This window comes from Lichenostomus cassidix, chromosome 21 (assembly GCF_008360975.1).
Source record: "Lichenostomus cassidix isolate B80296 chromosome 21, HeHo_3.0, whole genome shotgun sequence".
In the NCBI taxonomy this organism is placed as follows: domain Eukaryota; kingdom Metazoa; phylum Chordata; class Aves; order Passeriformes; family Meliphagidae; genus Lichenostomus; species Lichenostomus cassidix.
Window position 1 is genome coordinate 3203458 of NC_139501.1, and position 17411 is coordinate 3220868.

General features: G+C 46.7%; 1 protein-coding gene across 6 annotated transcripts in view; it reads left to right on the plus strand.

Moving 5' to 3' along the window:
- PRDM16 (PR/SET domain 16) overlaps positions 1-17411 on the plus strand; it is a 271281-nt gene that overhangs the window by 224274 nt on the left and 29596 nt on the right. For all 6 annotated transcript variants that reach the window (XM_085080185.1, XM_085080190.1, XM_085080186.1 and 3 more), the window contains 4 exons: positions 5138-5240; positions 10516-10714; positions 15306-15453; positions 16286-16439. In XM_085080185.1, the coding sequence (XP_084936311.1) occupies positions 5138-5240; positions 10516-10714; positions 15306-15453; positions 16286-16439 (604 nt within the window). The remainder of the gene's footprint in view (positions 1-5137; positions 5241-10515; positions 10715-15305; positions 15454-16285; positions 16440-17411) is intronic.

The window sequence follows — 17411 nt, forward strand, 5'->3', positions numbered from 1 at the left end:
AACTCCCCTGGTTCCCTCACACCCCGGGACAGGCTGGGTGGCTTGGCACTGCCATCTGGGTCACCAGAAAACTGATGCCTAGATGGGCTTACCTGAAACAGAGGATAGAAAAAATTATATATTTATTATATTTTATATATTTTATATATTTTTATATTATATATTTTATATATAATATAATATTACATATAAATATATAATATATAATATTTATATTAGATATTGAAATATATTCTATACATTTATTATATTATATATTTTATTATAAAATTACATTATGAAATAATAAAAAACAGTTTTATTTATCAAAGGCCTTCAGGTACATTCAGGGCAGTCAGAGCTCACCCAGGGGCTACACCCAAAATGGACAGTGGGTTACAGGTTTTTCATACTTTAAAAGTTTTGCTCATTTGCATATCGGGGTTTAATCCTCCAATTACAGCTTCAGGTAATGAAGTCAATTACTCCAAGTAATTGCTCCCCCGATTACTCCAATTTGCTCCCCCAATTCACTGCTGTTTACATATCTGAGACAGTTAGGTGTCCTTGAGTTTCAGGTTTAGACAAGAATTATTTTGTCTAAAAGTGAGAGAACAGCAGCTTAGCACCTCTATGGAGTCCAGAGTTACACACTAGAGAATTACAGGATTGCAGATACATGAAAAATAGAGAAGCTAAAATCCTAAGGCATCAGGAAATGGGCTGGTGCTTAGGAAGAGCCCTAATTAATGAGGGAATTCTGGGATGGACTTTTCCCACTCACTGTGTTCCACCTCCATCCCTCGCCGTGACACTGGGAATGGTTTAACCTCATCCCCAGCCCTGTCTCCTCCAGAACTCTTTTTCCCAGTGGAAAGATGAGGTGGAGCTGAGCTCTGAGCGAGATCAGCCCCTGAGTGTGTTTGTTGTGGTTCTGCAGGGTCGATATTGCAGTGATTGTACCAAATTGTTCAGCTTTAGCAGCAAACTGACACAGCCAGAGCCTGATTTCTGCTGCCCTGAGTTCACATCCACAGCAGATCCCTCTATCAACCCAGGCTGCAAAAGGATTCCTCTGGGTCATTTCTACTTTCCTTTTTGTTTATTTGTTCATTTGTTTTGGGTTTGTTTCGGGTTTTTTTTACTCTCCTTTTATTTTTATTTTCTTCAATGCTTCATGCCCGGAATAATTTTGATAAAAATCAAGAACTGGAGTATTCTCAGTACTAACAAACCCTACTTATCCTGTTAACTATTTAGTGTAAAACAAAGCTGGTAATTTGGAGAGTTGCCCATGCTGTGGTGGGAAACATGAAATGATCAAGTGTGCAACTTTTCTATAAACAAACAGAATTGATTTATGAATGCAAATCTTCTGCTGGATTAGTAAATCTGAGCTTTTTCAGTGCATGACAAATAAAAAAGGCTTCGATGAACCCAGACCATCAGTGGCACGACTGAAAGATGAAGTTAATTATTATAATGAAATGTTTGATGAAATTAATGTGACTCCAGCAGAATCCAACTTTTCCCTGATCATTAAAGGAGCCTGTCCTATATTTCTGGAAGGACTGCAGCAGACGTTTTTAAATACAAGGAGCTACTTTGTTCTGAGAACAAACACGAGAGGAAAAGGAGCTAAAGGGTGAGACAGGGGCAGTGTCAGCCTTTGGCAGGGGAATTCTGAAGGATTTTTCCCCTGTAAAATTTGTGATTCTATCTCTGAACTACATGGACATTTTAGACGTGGCCAGTGTTTTCATGCTGATTTGGGTTGCAAGCTGCAAGAGAAATGTCTGTTAATAGCAATTTTATTTTATTTTATTTTTTCTATTAGCTTGGCCCATCCCGAGTTCTGTTTTTCCAAGTCAGCCCTGAGCTCTGAGTTCACTCCTAGGCTGCCTTTTGGGTTTTTTTCAGCCACTTTTCCCATTAAGCTCTGTGTTGTTTGGTCCTGGGAAAAGCTTTTCTTGTTGAACAAGCAGGGAGGAGCATTGAAGTGCAAATGAAAAAGATAATGAGAAAAAGGAGAATTTTAGACAACTTCTGAGTTTGCAGTGGAATCCACAGAAATTAACCCCCGGCTGGGTGGAGCAGAGGTCTCTCAGGTCTGTGTTCTCACCTGGTGCTGCTCGGGGTTTCACCTGAGGGTTTTGGAGCTGTGCAGATCCAGGGAGATGCCCAGCTCCTGACCACGGCACCAGGCACCTTTTTTGGACTCTCAGCTGGATGCAGGACGAGGACAGATGTGTCTGCAGTGGGAGGACTGTTTGCAAACCAGTGGAAAACTGATGGAATTATACTAAGGATTCTAGCAGGCGCCGGGATGGGTGTCCATGCAGTTTGGGATATTTTGGCCAGCTGGATTTCACCTCTCATCCAAAATCTTTGTGACCATCCCTGCTTTGAAACTCTCAGTGAGAGATGCCCCGGCCTGTCCTGCCGTGTGTCGGTGCTCAGTACCGATATTTGGGTGAGTCGGCAGCGAGGCTGCAGGGAGGTGTTGGCTGTGCTGAGGCAGGCAGGGAGGCAGGAGGGACAACCAACAGCCCGTGAGGACCGGGATGCACCGGAGCTCCCGAAAAGGGATGAACCGAGGGCGCAGGAAGGGCTTTACCCCCGGGAAAGGATGTGTCAGAGCACTCGGTAAGGGCTGTACCGGGCGCTCAGTAAGGGCTGTACCTCCGGTAAAGGATTTATCAGAGCACTCGGTAAGGGCTGTACCGGACCTCCCAGTAAAGGTTCTACCGGGTGCTCAGTAAGGGCTGTACCCCCGGTAAGGGCTGTACCCCGGCTAAGGGCTCTACCGGAGCACTCGGTACCGAAGCTCCCGGTACGAACCGCCCCGCAGCACGCAGAGGCCGCGATACCCCGTTCAGCCCGTTCATGGGGGCGGCTGTGACTCGGTCTGCCCCGGCCTTGGAGCTGAGCACAGCCACGGCCCGGCTGCCCTTCTTCCCTTCCCTCCCCTCCCGTTCCCTCCTCTTCCCTTCCCTGCCCTCCCTGCGACCGGCACCGGAGGAGCGCAGCGGCCGCGGGACAGGAGCGAGCAGGTCAGGGGGACCAAGCCCGGCCCGGTTCGTCCCGCCCGGTCCTGCCCGCTCCGCTCACATCGCCCGGGACCGCGGCACCGGCGGGGACCCCGCGGTGGTGGCGGGGCTGGTGACGGGCGGCGTCTGCCACCTGCTGGGGCGGGCGGGGGCCGCGCTCCCGATCCCAATCCCGATCCCGATCCCGATCCCGATCCTGATCCCGATCCCAATCCCGATCCCAATCCCCATCCCCATCCCCATCCCCATCCCCATCCCGATCCCGATCCCGATCCCGACCCCGACTCCCATCCTAGTCCCGGTCCCAGTCCCTCTCCCGGCGGCTGCGGGAGCGATCCCCACCGGCAACTTTTCCCGGGTGTCCCGGGGAGAGGTGGGAGCCCCGGTACGGCTGCGGGAGAGCCTTCGCCCTTCCCCGCCAGATCGGGATCGGGATCGAGATCGGGACCGGGATCGGGAGGCGCCGGGCAGCGGGAGCGGCGGCGGAGCGCGTTGATTATCCCGCGGGATGGAGAAGGGCTCCGTTTCTAATTATCCCGCGGGATGGAGAACAGCTCCGCTCACGGACCCGCGGGAGCTCCCGCGTAACCAGTGGGGTCACTGGGGGCCAGTGCGGGGACTGGCAAGGATGGCGGGCCGTCCTGGCGCTCGGTGGAACGTGGGATGCCCTCGGTGTGCAGGGAAGGCTCAGAGCGGTAATCGCGCTCCGCCGTCCCTGCCGCACCGCGTGGTGGCTTCTGGGGGCGATGTCCCTTCTCCCTGCAGCTCTGGGGGCCATGTCCCGTGTCCCTGCGATGTCCCTGTCCCTGCAGCTCTGGGGGGACGTCCCCTGTCCCCGCAGCCGCCTGTCCCTGAAGTCCCATCCTCCCCCTGCGATCACATCTCCCCGCAGCCGCAGCTCCGAGCAGATTTTGGCGCGGTGGCTCAGGGACAGGGAGGACAAATTTGGGAGCATCCCGGGCAGCTGCTGCTCCCGCCGAGCCTGGGGCCACGGATATACCAAGGGCTCGTGCTCCGTGCCAGGGAGGGAGGGAAAGGGACTCTGGGAGGAAAAATGCACCGTGGTGACACAATTAATGCAACCCAGGCAGGAATTTAGGAGTTTTGTGTCTCTTTTCCCCATAAACGCCGGCTGGCAGAGACTAAGTGATGGCGAATTTAGGGAATTGTTCTGGGGGAAATGCGGGGTTTCACCCTGAAAAAGAATTTATCGCGTTGCTGTTAAATACAGTGCAAAGAAAACCTGGAAGTTAATAATTGTTATCAGGTGAATTCAGGTGAATTCTCTGGGTGTTGTGTTAGGACAGGGTGCAGTGTACTCCAAAAATTCGGAAAACGTGTGGAAGACACCAAATCTCCTCAGCACAAAGGAGAAGATGGAGCTCCTGGAGTAGGTCTAGTGGAGGGAATGAGGCCATTGGGGTCTGCTCAGGTGTGACCCAGTTGTCACTGGCCCTGCTGCTCTGCTCTCTGTGGGGTTTGGGGTAGAACAGGTGAGGTGTGTGGGCTCTGCCCTTGTCTGAATCCTGTTTCTGTTTTGGGGTTTTCTCCTGGAGCAATGGCAAAGGTTCAGGAGGTGAAAAGAGCTGTGCTCAGGATATTTGGGAAGGTGCAGTGTCTGTGCTCAGACAGGAGCTCAGAATATGGGCAAAGTGCTCACCTGGAGAGGTTCAGATCTGTGTTTGGGCTGTAAGGCAGAATAATCAACAAAATAATTCTGTGGGGATGGGATAATTCATCTCCAATCATGAGGCCAATTTTGGCTCAGAAACCAGAGCCTTAAATGTGACAATTCCATCAGTTTAATTTTCCCTTTGCTGTGACAAACACCCTGAGCTTATAGGAGGAAGGGAAAACAATGGGAAGATTTTGGATCATTTGAAGGAGAGAGGCTGTTACCCAAAATATTTTTTTTTATTGTCCAAGCCCTGTGAAACTCTGACACCCAAAGAGTCAAATAAAGGCAGGAAAATGAGCTCTGAGCAGCAATTATCCCAAAGGAAGTGACAGCCTCCCTTATTAGCCAGAATAATTTGAGTTATTGGTTAAAATGTAAAACGCAAGCCTTTGCATATTTAACATGCTTAATTTCTGTTTCTGATTCCCAGATCTATTATAAAGTTATTAAAGAGATTGAGCCTGGAGAAGAGCTCTTGGTGTGTCTGAAGGAAGGTGGTTATTCCCTCGGGAACATGGCACCCAGCATGGAAGGTAAGACCTCCACAGGAGCTTCTGCACCTCCCTGGCAATGCTGAGAGCCTCAGTCCGTGCTGGATTGGGACAAAACCTGATCCAGTACCTCCCCCTTCTGTCACTGTTCGGACTTTGTGCTCCTTGTCACTCCTTCCCTGGTGACAGTGACTGGCCCGGTGCATGAAATGGAGTTTTTCTCATCCTCAAGCAGATTAATTTCCATCTCTTTGTGGGTTTGGATATGATCAGAGGTGCCTTTTCCATCCCCACGGTCACCAGGTGCCTTTGGGTGTAATAAAAATGGCCAAACCCTCCCAAGGCTTGGCAAACAGCAGTGTGCAGAGATTTTGGGAACCTGGAAAAGGGGAATCCAGGCAGGGGGAGGGAAGAGTCACCACTAAATGTATTATTGCTGGAATAAAGACACCTCATCCCTCTCTGCAGCACTGTGAGCAGGACACACTCATGGAGTGTTCTGGAAATCTGAGTGCTCCCAGCACTGGTTTTCCTCCTTCAGGATCCTTTTTCCCACATTCATCCAAGACTCCAACACTACAAACACTGTGCAGGGAAGTGACCTCTGAGGAAAACAAGGAAAGATGTGCCCAACATTATTATTTGATAATTTATTTCTAGAAATACATTCTCCTTTACCTGTTGTTTTTAAACTATTAGCTGGAAATAATGGTCTACAAAATTAATTTATGAAATTGGAGTCCTCTCACCTGGGCATCCCACAATATATATATTTTCTTTTACCTGTGTATGAATATAATTTCTGATGCAAATTTGCAGTGAAATCCTGCACAATTATTTCAAATATTTCCGGGAAATGGGATAGCTTGAGGATTTGTGCTGCTGGAAGCTCATTTGCTGAAGGGCTGGGGGCGAAGTGTGGTATTTATTCCCTCACTCATGTCAAATTTGGGATTATTTTTTCACTGCTCTCCTCCCCCCCAAAAAAAAAGTTAATGATTTTCTCAAGGCCAACACACAGAGATGAATAATTTCTGTACCTTTTTTTTGCTTTTTGATGTCAAAGAGAAATCTGAATGAAAACTCACCGCTGTTCTGCATTTCAGCTCCTAACAGGCTTTTATGTGAACAAGCAAAAAGTGCTCCTTGTTTTCCATCTCTGTCATTATGGAACATTTATCTGGATCTTCCTGATAACATCTAGTGCTTTTGCTGCATAATTGCTGTCAAATTATGCCAGGCCAACATTAAATATTTGACTCCTTAATACTTTTTACTTTCAGCAGGGCTATCTCCCCGCTGCCTCGCACCCCCAGCTCACTTCAGAATTAACAGGAGAGAAAATGCAAAATTGTTCCACACAAAGATAATTATCATAAAAATCTTTCCTCCCAACCCCAGCCAAACACAGCAGACCCCTTATCACTGCAGGAATTTTGAGTAGGGCACTTGAACTCCTTTGAGATTCGAGTCTGGTAGATTAGCATGTAGATGCCACATAATTGTGTTCCCCTTGGTTTCTCTGAAAGCTATTAGGCACTGATTTATTTTTCTGTTGCATTCCTGCTTTGTCCTGAGTGTTACTGATGGAACTTCAGATAGGCACATATAACCATAGATTTGACAAACAAGACATGGAGAACAGGCAGCAATTTCGGTGTAACTGGGGTTGTTCTTTTCTTCGCAGCCCCTTCTCCCTGTCAGCCACCGAGGCAGTTACCTTTGTGAAGGGCAGGATTTTCATTTGTGATGCCTAAAGAAAGGAGGAAACTTTAATGAGAACTTGTTTGGCAGGGCGACCTTTTTATTTTTGGTGCTTACAGGAGGAAAAAAAAGGGTTTAACGAAGGTGGAGTTTACAAAGTGGATGTCTGATATAGACACAAAATCAATAGTTTGGGTTCAGCCCTGAGCCTCCGTGGTGATTTAGGTTTCGGTTTTGCAGGTTTGGCCCTAAGTCAGTTCCTTCCCCTGCAGGGTGTTTGTTGAGGAGTGTGGTGTGGGATCTGCTGAATTGGGAATGTCAGAGGAATGGGTGATGCATATGGATAAATTATCACGGAATGGTTTGGCTTGGAAGGGACCTCGAGGATCATCTCATTTCAACCCTGCCATGGGCAGAAACACCTCCCACCATGCCAGGCTGCTCCAGACCCTGTCCAGCCCAGCCTTGGACCCTTCCAGGGATCCAGGGGCAGCCAGATCTGCTCTCCCAGGGCCTCCCCACCTCAGTTGCTCTCCACCTGATCAGATTTTCCTCTCTTCAGCCTGTCTGAGCATCAAAACAGGATTTACTACCAGCAGCAACGTGAATAACACGTGGCTACAAGGCTTTTTATCATATTTTTGTCAGCTCTCTAAGTCTTCTTTCAATACAAATTTCTTTTTCCAAACCCAGGTACTCTGAAGCACAAGCATTGCTTTTCCTACCCTCCATCTTTTTCACCTGTGGAAAAGCTGCTGTGTTTGATGCCCTGTTAAATAATGTGTGATTTGGGTGAGATCTGGCACAGGACGAGGAGAATGAGAAGCAAAACCCCTTTTCTAAAATGTTCTTGAGGCTATTAATGTATTTCACCTTCTCTGTAAGCTCTCAGAAAGGACAAAAATGTGTCATTGCCATTGGTAAGAGCAGGCAGGGCTGTGCTGTGGAAGGGGAGAGAGTTATCCAGATTTTAGCCAGGTATGGAGGAAATTATTCTCCAAGGCTGCTTTTCCAACCTCAGAGAAGATTTCTGCTTCCTAGAGGAGAGTTGGGGTCAAATAAGCTGCAATTAATCATGTAAATCTCAAACTGAAGCAGGAAGAATTCCACCTGGATTTTGAGGAAGGAATTTCGTTGCATTTTCTCTGAAGTCAAAAGAAGGGTGTAAAAAAAATGTTTCCTCCATTGCAAGTGTTTTCAGGTCTGGGGATTTGCCAGGTGGAGCTTGTGGGATGTTGGGAGTTTGGGAGGAGCTTGTTAAGAGGTGAAAAGCTCTGGGGCTTCCCAGCCTGGAGGATTTCAGTGCTCTTTCAAAAATTCCTTCTCAGTTAAGACACTGCTGTCCTGACAGGAGTGCAAAGTGGGGAAATGTTGGCTCTGAGGTAGAGGAACACCTTGCCAGAGCAGCTCCATGGCTCTGGAGTTTGATGCTACGTTTCTTTCTTCTTTTTTTTTTTTTTTTTAATCTTTTCACTCATGAAAAGTAGTTTGGATTATTTTAAAGGTAGGTGATGCTGTGTCTCCATCCTGCTGTTATTTATGTCCTGATTTCCAGGTTTCCCTCCCCAGGGACATTAAAATACGTGAGCTACACATTGGTCCTGTTCTGCAGAATGTCAGTGAAGAGAATTTCTCTGAGGAGCAGAGCAGAGCCTTCCCCACCTCAGGCTGAGGCTGCTGACAGCAATTTCAGAGTGCATAAACCCGCAAAATGAGAACAATTGTGTGTTTTCTCCCCTCAGATATTGTTTTTTAGTCAAAATCCCTTGTGTTGACGTGGTGGATTTTATTTCTTTTTGCACCCCTCTGTTCTGCAGCTCAGGAAATGCTGAGTGATGCAGGATGATCCATACCTGGTGTGAATGGTTCTGGGATGCTCAGCCATGCTGTGGTGGCTGATTTTGGGGTGATACTTTCTTTTTCAGGCTGGGTTTGACTTTTCCCATGTCGATATTTTCCGTGTAGGTGTGCAAAGTGTGCAGAGGGTTTCCTCTGCTGCTCGAGCAGCTTCTGGGACCCTGCCTTGCTCCGTTTTAAACTCAATTTTTAAGCTCAGATTTTAAATTCAGGTTTTAAGCTCAGGACATGGTGGTCTCTGGGTTTGACACTGCCTGTGCTTCCACTCCTGTCACATTCATAAGAAAATTAATCCTGATTTATATAAAACACCATTCCAGGCCTTGAAGCTCAGCCTAAGTGTTTGCAGTCGTGCAAAATTCGGTGCAAACAAGTTCAGTCAAAACGGGCATGAGAACTTCTTTTAAATTTAATTCTTGGTCATTTGAGATCTGTGGGTTTAAAGAGGTGTCAATGCCCTAAAAACTCAGAATGTGGTCACCAGCTCCTATTTGATCTGGCAGGAACAATTAAAAAGTTCAATTCCAATCATTTTTTAAAATTTTCTTTCTGTCCACCAAACGCTCTTGTAACAGAAATGTGAAAAGGAATAAAAGAAGACTGGATGTGTTTTTTAATTTGCAACAATTATTCACTTATTATTCTGATTATAATAATAATTTTCAAAGAAAAGGTTTGCTCAGGGACTGCAGATTTTCGCAGAGCAGCCCTGAAAACACGACTGTGACCACAGAGCAGGGAATGGATTTGCTCCATCACAATGTCAGCCTCTGGCTGCAGTTTTTGGAATATTCCCACTCCTGGTGCTCTCACCACAGCCTGTTCCTTCTGCAAGTAAACTTATCAGAAAAGGAGAACCACACTTAATGTGAAGCAGAGAGGCAGAGCGTGGAGGAAGAGGGTAGGGGAGGACAGGGAAATGCGGCTCCAGTGACTCAGAGGGGGCTGGAAAGCTTCTGTTCCAGGGTGGAGAAAGCCGGAGCTATCCCGACTCCCTCGCAGAGCTTGTTCTCCTGGAAAATTTACAGCTCCGAGCTGATTGTTTGGCTTGGCACCATGGTCAGGATGCTGCCTTGTAAACTTAATAATAGCTGCCCTCTTTTTAATTTGTTTGACCTTGACTGCAGTAATTTATTATGTGCATTAGAACCTTTTTTTTTTTTTTTTTAAAAAAGCAAAAAAGGGAAAAAAAAGCAAAGAGCACAGCAACAAAGCCTTTGGCTCCCTGCTCTTCCTTCCATGGTGCTCTGGGCTGGAACTCCTCAGGCTGATGGAGCCCTGAGCTCCTGCAGTGGAAAATTAAGAGGAGAACTTTAGACAGGCAATTTCTTAGAAAGAAGCTTCTCCAGGTTTGTGCTGTGGCGTTTTGCTTTCCCCACTATCTGTGTTTACACCAGTCTGGCTCGTTCCTTTTCCCCTGGCAGCTCCTTTTGAGGAAAAACTCGTTCCTTTTTCCAAAACCCCTCCTCGCAGACAAGCACTCCAGAACGAACCCACCCCAACCCTCACAGGTCTCTCCCTCTCAGCAGAGGCCAAAACACAAAGAAAACAAGATCACTTTTGGTTGTGTGATCTATTTTTTTTTTTTTCTTCTCTTAATGCCTAAAGTGAAAGCAGCTGCTGGCACAGCCTCCCTTGGGTTCTCTCCCCTCTCACTGAATGCTCTGTGCATTTGTTGGTTTGCTGGATGCTCGGGGAGCTTTGCTGGTTGGTTTCCCTGGGCAGGGCTGACCATGGCCTGCTCTGTGTGTTGCAGAAGATCCCTCGTTCCGCTGCGAGGACTGCGATGAGCTCTTCCAGTCCAAGCTGGAGCTGCGGCGCCACAAGAAGTACGGCTGCAGCGCAGTGGGATCGCTCTACGAGAGCCTCAACGACGACATCAAGCAGGAAGGCCTCGGGGATGGACAGGTCTATGAGTGCAAGGACTGTGAGAGGATGTTCCCCAACAAATACAGGTATTCACACAGAGCCAGAGCCTCCTCAGGCCTCTCAGAGAGGGGTGATGGGTGGCTGGGGAGGACTGAAGGGATAAACCTTTCCTTTCTCCATAGAAACATTTCCTTTCCCCATAGAAACTCTTCCTTTCTCCATAGAAACCTTTCGTTTCCCCAAAGAAACCTTTCCATTCTCCATAGAAACCTTTCCATTCTCCATAGGCTTTGGAAATGTTCTCTTTGGGATAAACCTTTCCTTTCTTCATAGAAACCCTTCCTTCCTCCATAGGCACTAGGAATGTTCTTTTTGAAATAAACCTTTCCTTTCTCTATAGCATTTCAGAATGTTCTTTCTGGAATAAACCTTTCCTTCCCCCATAGCATTTCAGAATATTCTTTTTGGGATGAACCTTTTCTTTTTCCATAGAAACCATTCATTTCCCCACAGGCTTTGGTAATGTTCTTTTTGGGATAAACTTTTCCTTCCTCCATAGAAACCTTTCCTTTCCCCACAGAGTTTAGGAATGTTCTTTTTGGGATAAATCTTTCTTTTCTCCATGGAAACTCTTCCTTCCTCCATAGGCTTTAGGAATGTTCTTTTTGGGATAAACCTTTCCTTTCTTCATTGTATTTCCGAATATTCTTTTTGGGATCTCTCCATTCTTCATAGAAACCTCTCCTTTCTCCATAGCATTTCAGAATGTTCTTTTTGGGATGAACCTTTCCTTCCTTCATAGAAACCTTTCCTTGCCCCATAGGCTTTAGGAATGTTCTTTCTGGGATAAATCTTTCCTTTCTCCATAGAAGCCTTTCCTTCCTCCACAGGGTTAGGAATCCTATATCCTAATCCATTTTGGGATCCTTTGTAGCTGCTGGGCAGTGTTTTATCTCTCCTTAATTTCGTAGATTGGTGCTTTTCATTGCTCATTGGTAGAAGCACCCAAGGGTTATGGATGGGAAGTTCAAGTGGTTGTTTTCTGAGAGACCTGGATGGGATCTTCTGCTCTCCTGTGCTCTAGTTCTGAGGGAAAAAACACCAATATTAGTTCAGTCAAAATGTGCATGAAAACTTCTTTTAAATTTAATTCTTGGTCATTTGAGATCAGTGGGTTTAAAGAGGTGTCGATGCCCTAAGAACTCAGAATATGGTCACCAGCTCCTATTTGATCTGGCAGGAACAATTAAAAAGTTCAATTCCAATCAAACTTTTTATTTTCTTTATAACCAAACGTTCTTGCAACAGAAATGTGAAAAGGAAAAAAAGAAAATTGGATATTCTCCCTGCTCATTTTTTAATTTGCAACAATTATTCAGTTATTATTATGATTATAAGGCAACTCTAAATAAGAATTACTCTCTTTAACAGGAACAATATCTTGGCCCAATAAGTTTTAACTGAAAATCTGCATTTTTTGAAGCAGAATGTGGTAGTAATGAAATGCAGCTTTAATGCAGAGATCTTTGAGCTCTCTAATTCATTGGCAAAGCGAGACTCAAACAGTTAAATATTAGGAGCCAGCTTTAAAAGTTGAGAGCTTTTTTTAATCACTTGAAGATCGTGTTTATTTGCATCCTAAGCCTTGATAAAAGCCTTTCTAAAATTCTATAAAAGCAGAGTTTTCTCTCTTTACCGGAGGCTGAAGTTCTCACATACTCATTTCTTTTGCCTTCTTGGGTGAACAAACCCCGTGCACCACAAGATTTGTTATAAAACTGTGAGAACTGGCAATCCCCTGTCAGGTTCTGCCCCAGCAGAGCAAAAACCTCGAGGTTAAAGCCAGTGTAAGGCCTGTTTCACTTCAGTTTAACATTTAAAAAACCTGCATTTGTCACTTTGAACTTCATTGCATTGATACTTTCAGCTCTTTGATCTGGGTGAGGAAGTGAGGGGGGAAAACAAAATCTATTAAAAAAAATGTAGAGAAAGGTGAAGCCTGAAGTGCATTCCCTGTATCTGGATGGAAAAGAGCTTGGCTGTGTTTTGGAAGTTGTAGAAGTTGGGATGGATATTGGGATTTCTCTGTGGGATCCAATTTTCCCAGTGAGAATCTTTATCCCTCCCCTTGTGTTTCTACTCTCCATTAGAAACAAGAGGCTTCCATTTTCTTCTTTTTTGTTTTTTACCTGAAAAGACAAGCAGAACTTCCTTCAAGTGTTTTCAATATTTTAGTAAAAATTTCAATTTTTTAATCTATTGGTGTCAGGAGCTCTCTCCTCTTTAGCTCCCACCACTCTCTAATTTTTATGTCTATTAGAAAATACCATTTTGAAATGTATGTGTTGTATCCTATTTGTAACCTCTGTGTATTCCTGGCTCACTGGGGAGCTTGACTGCCATTGTGGCCTTGGGTTTTTCACCTCTTAGACCCAATCTTTTGGGATAATATAAGGTTTATGTTTTGGACAAGGGAAAAGAGAGTCAGCAGCATCCCTGTTCAGCCTTTGACATGCTGGGGATGAGGAGGAAATGTCCTCATCTGCCTCTCCCCCATCAATCTGCCAAGTTTAAAGTCACTAAAACACAAAATAAACCCACTCAGAGTGCCTGGATGGTTTCAGAATATTTGAAAGTTAATACAGTTGAAATCAAGGGTGCCACTGGGGACCTGAAATTGAGCATTTAGCAGCTGACTAAATAAATAAATGTTTTGCTAATCCCAGTAGGTACTTGCCTCTAAACAGCATATTAGTTTGTCCATATTTGCTCCAAATAAACTCATAAATCACAGTTAACAGGAGCGTATTTTTGGATATGCACATGCAAGGTTTGTGTTACTTTGTGTGTGTAAAAAATCTGATTGTTTTAAGAGCACCATTTCTTGAGCAAAATTAATATTGCTGCTTTAAAACGAGTGGGTTGGCAGTTTATGAGGGGCATGCCCATGAATATGAATTATCTGGCTGGGAGCAGGGCTGGAGCTCCCAGGGAGCAATTCCAAAGCAGGGGCTGAGGAGTTTTGGGTGTTGAGTGGCCAAGGCTGACAGGATTCCTGGAATCCTGAACCCCTCAGGCTCTCTGGGAATTCCCAAGGAGTATCTTCCCTGTGGAATGAAAACTGGCAGGATTTGCCAGTAGTGTTCAGCTTTAATGTTTCTATAAAAATACAGCCATGCTTTAAGGTTCTGTAGGAAAGGGTTCATATCCACCTGTAGGGATGTCAGGCAGGAGCAAATTCCATGTGAGCTGGTCTTTCTTATAATTCACAGTGAGAGGATTTGTAACTCCTCTCAAACTACCCCAAAGGAAGCAAAGGATGCAGATTTTCTTTCCTTATTTCTCAGGGCTGACCCGAGATGTACAGGATTTCTGGCCTGAGAGGTGCAGGATTCCTGGCTAGAGAGGAACAAGATTCCTGGCCTGGGATGTGCAGGATTTCTGACTAAGAGGAGCAGGATTTCTGGCCGAGATGTGCAGGATTCCCGGCCTGAGAGATGCAGGATTCCTGGCCTCAGAAATGCAGAATTCAAGGGCTGAGAGATGCAGAATTTACTGGCTGAGAGCTGCAGGATTCCCAGCCTGAGATGTGCAGGATTTCTGGCCTCAGAAATGCAGAATTCAAGGGCTGAGAGGAGCAAGGCCTGAGAGGTGCAGAATTCCTGGCTAGAGACATGCAGGATTCCCAGCCTGAGAGTTTCAGGATTCCTAGCCTGGGATGTGCAGGATTCCTGGCCTGAGAGATAGAGGATCTAAGGGTCTGAGATGTGCAGAATTCCTGGCCAGAAAGGTGCAGGATTTAATGGCTGAGAAGTGCAGGATTTAAGGGTCTGAGATGTGCAGGATTCCCAGCCACAGAGATGCAATATTTCAGTGTCTGAGAGGTGCACAATTCCTGGCTGGGGACATGCAGGATTCTTGGCCTCAGAGATGCAGGATTTAATGGCTGAGATGTGCAGGATTCCTGACCAGGGAGGTGCAGGTTTCCCATGGCACAGGGCACTGGAGCACCGTGTGCCACCCCTGCCATGGCCCTGTGCCAGCAGCCACTCAGGATTGCCACCATCCATCCCCCTGGCCCGGGAGACACTGCCAGTTGGCAGAAGGTGAAATTGCTGAGTGAAATAATCAAAGATGTCTGACATTTAGAAGTGAAACGTGTTTGCACCTTATCATGTTTCTCCCCAGCGCTGAGTCCCTGTGTTCTGGGAAGCCGTGGGCTGGTTGCCCGTGAAAATGGACATGTGAGAGCCTCAAATACCTTTTCTTTCCCCACGAGGATGCCACAGGAGTTTTGGTCACACAGAGCCCATTTTTCCCTGCAGGAGCCTGCAGGGTCAGGGCTGGTTTTACTTTCCTTTTCGCCCTAGAGAATGGAGTCAGGTATTAATAAGAAATAGCAGAAAACACAGTGTCATTTTGAGGCAGAACAGGGCATCTTCTGTCAAGGAAATAAATGTCAAAAAAATCAAGTGGTGTTTGGGTGTCACTGCTCTTCTCACAGCTGATGAGCTGTTCCCTTCCTGCTCTGAGGCACCAGGCAACTGGAAACCCCACAGGCCCCACTGCTGGTTCTCTGTCACCATCTCTGTCACCTCTCTGGGTCTCAGACCTGCCTCAGACCTGCCTCAGACCTGATTTGGGTGATCCAGAGGTCAACCTGTCTCTCTTTGGCAGCCTGGAGCAGCACATGGTGATCCACACCGAGGAGAGGGAGTACAAGTGTGACCAGTGCCCCAAGGCTTTCAACTGGAAATCCAACCTGATTCGTCACCAAATGTCTCACGACAGTGGGAAACGGTTTGAATGTGAAAACTGTGTTAAGGTACAGTGGGGACATGGTCACCTTGGGGGCTTCACCTGGGAGGGGACAGTGGGATTTGGGGGTGCAGGACAGTGTCCATGGGGGCTTCACCTGGGAGGGGGCACTGGGATTTAGGGGAAGGGCTGAAGGTGACAGTGTCCATGTCAGGGGATGGATGACCCATGCTGGCCCAGAGCAGTGTGGTACAGGGAGAGGTGACCCCACAGCCCCTGTCCCAGGGAGGTGTCCTTGCTCTCCTGGACATCCCACTGGGGATGTAGAGCTCAGCCCTCTCCTGACCCACTCCCCTTTGGCCATTTCCTGGGTACTGGGGTGGTGGTCAGGGTTGTGCTGGGCAGGTGTTGGAGAAGAAAGACCTGTTCAACCATGAGCACCACACACTCAGGGAGATGCCACACACCTGTTAAACCATGATCACCACACAGGGAGATGCCACAGACCTGTTAAATGATCATCACCACACACTCAGGGATGTGTCACAGACCTGTTAAACTACAAGCACCACACAGTCAGGGTTGTGTCACAGACCTGCTCAACCCTAAACACCACATACTCAGGGATGTGCCACAGACATGTTCAACCATGATCACCACACATTCAGGGATGTGCCACGGACCTGTTAAATCATCATCACCACACACTCAGGGATGTGCAACAGCCTGGCAGGGCACTAACAGAGCTCCTGCATTACCTGTTCTCACCTGTCTGCCCTGCACTCCTCATCCCACGAGCGATGGTGGAGAAAACCCAACAAAACAGCCAAGTCTTCCACATGTAGACTCCTCTCCCCCTGCTTTTCCCCCCTCCTGACGGCGTTTTTCCCCCCCCTCAGGTGTTTACGGACCCCAGCAACCTCCAGCGGCACATCCGCTCGCAGCACGTGGGAGCGAGAGCCCACGCCTGCCCCGACTGCGGCAAGACCTTCGCCACCTCCTCGGGCCTCAAGCAGCACAAGCACATCCACAGCACTGTCAAACCTTTCATATGTAAGTTGTCACGGCCATCACCAGCCCAGGCTGGCTGTAATTGCAGGGATCCTGCAGGGGCCCCCCAGCCTTCCCATCCCCAGCCGCTGTAATTTTATAGCTCAGAGCGCGAGATGAATTTTTTTTTCTTTTTTTTTCTTTTTTTCTTTTTTTTTTTTTTTTGCATGTTCCCTGTTTTTTCAGTAAACATTCGTGGCAGTTTTTGACTTTCTTGACAAGTTAAAAGCTGAGTCTCTCAGCGGTCACAGCGATGCCATTTTCTCATACCTTTTCTTTCTCTCGTCTTTTTTTTTTTGCCTTAATCGTTTTTGAATGTTCCTGTTGGTGACATAAATAAATAGCTGGCATAGCCTGATCGAAATGTTTTGCAGGGGTGCCTCAAATCCTGGAGCCATTGTAAAGAACTTGGAATAATCGCAGAGATGAGAAGGTGTTTTTTTTTAAAAAGAGGGTTTTTTTCTCCTTTATTTACTGCACGTTTCATCTAGATAATGCTGGGAGCCAAACAAACAGCAGATTAACTCCATCCTCAATGCTCTCCTTGGTGGGATATTTCCAGAAGGGCAATTTCCCTGGAGAGCCACCCATCTCATTCCTTGTCATTCCCAGGGCTGTATATTTTTTTAATTGACACAGCACCTATTGGGTTTGGATAGCTGTGCAGGGAGCTGGATGGTGTCACAACAAAGCTCCAGGAACTTTAGGAATCACTTCCTGACACTTCAGAACAGGCACGGCCAGGGATCTGGGTTTGATTCCAGGCTTTGATGTTACGGTAGGGAAAGAACTGAACCCACTCCTGCCTTTTTTTCCCTGCTGGAATAATGGGAACAGCATGCAGGAGTATCCTGGGAGACTCATTAATGTCCTGGGATAATCAGTGCCCTGAGATAATCAGCTGGGTGTCAGCAGAGGAAGGAGGAACTCTCCTCTCGCTCATTTTGCTGCGATCTTTCACTGGGCACATGAAAG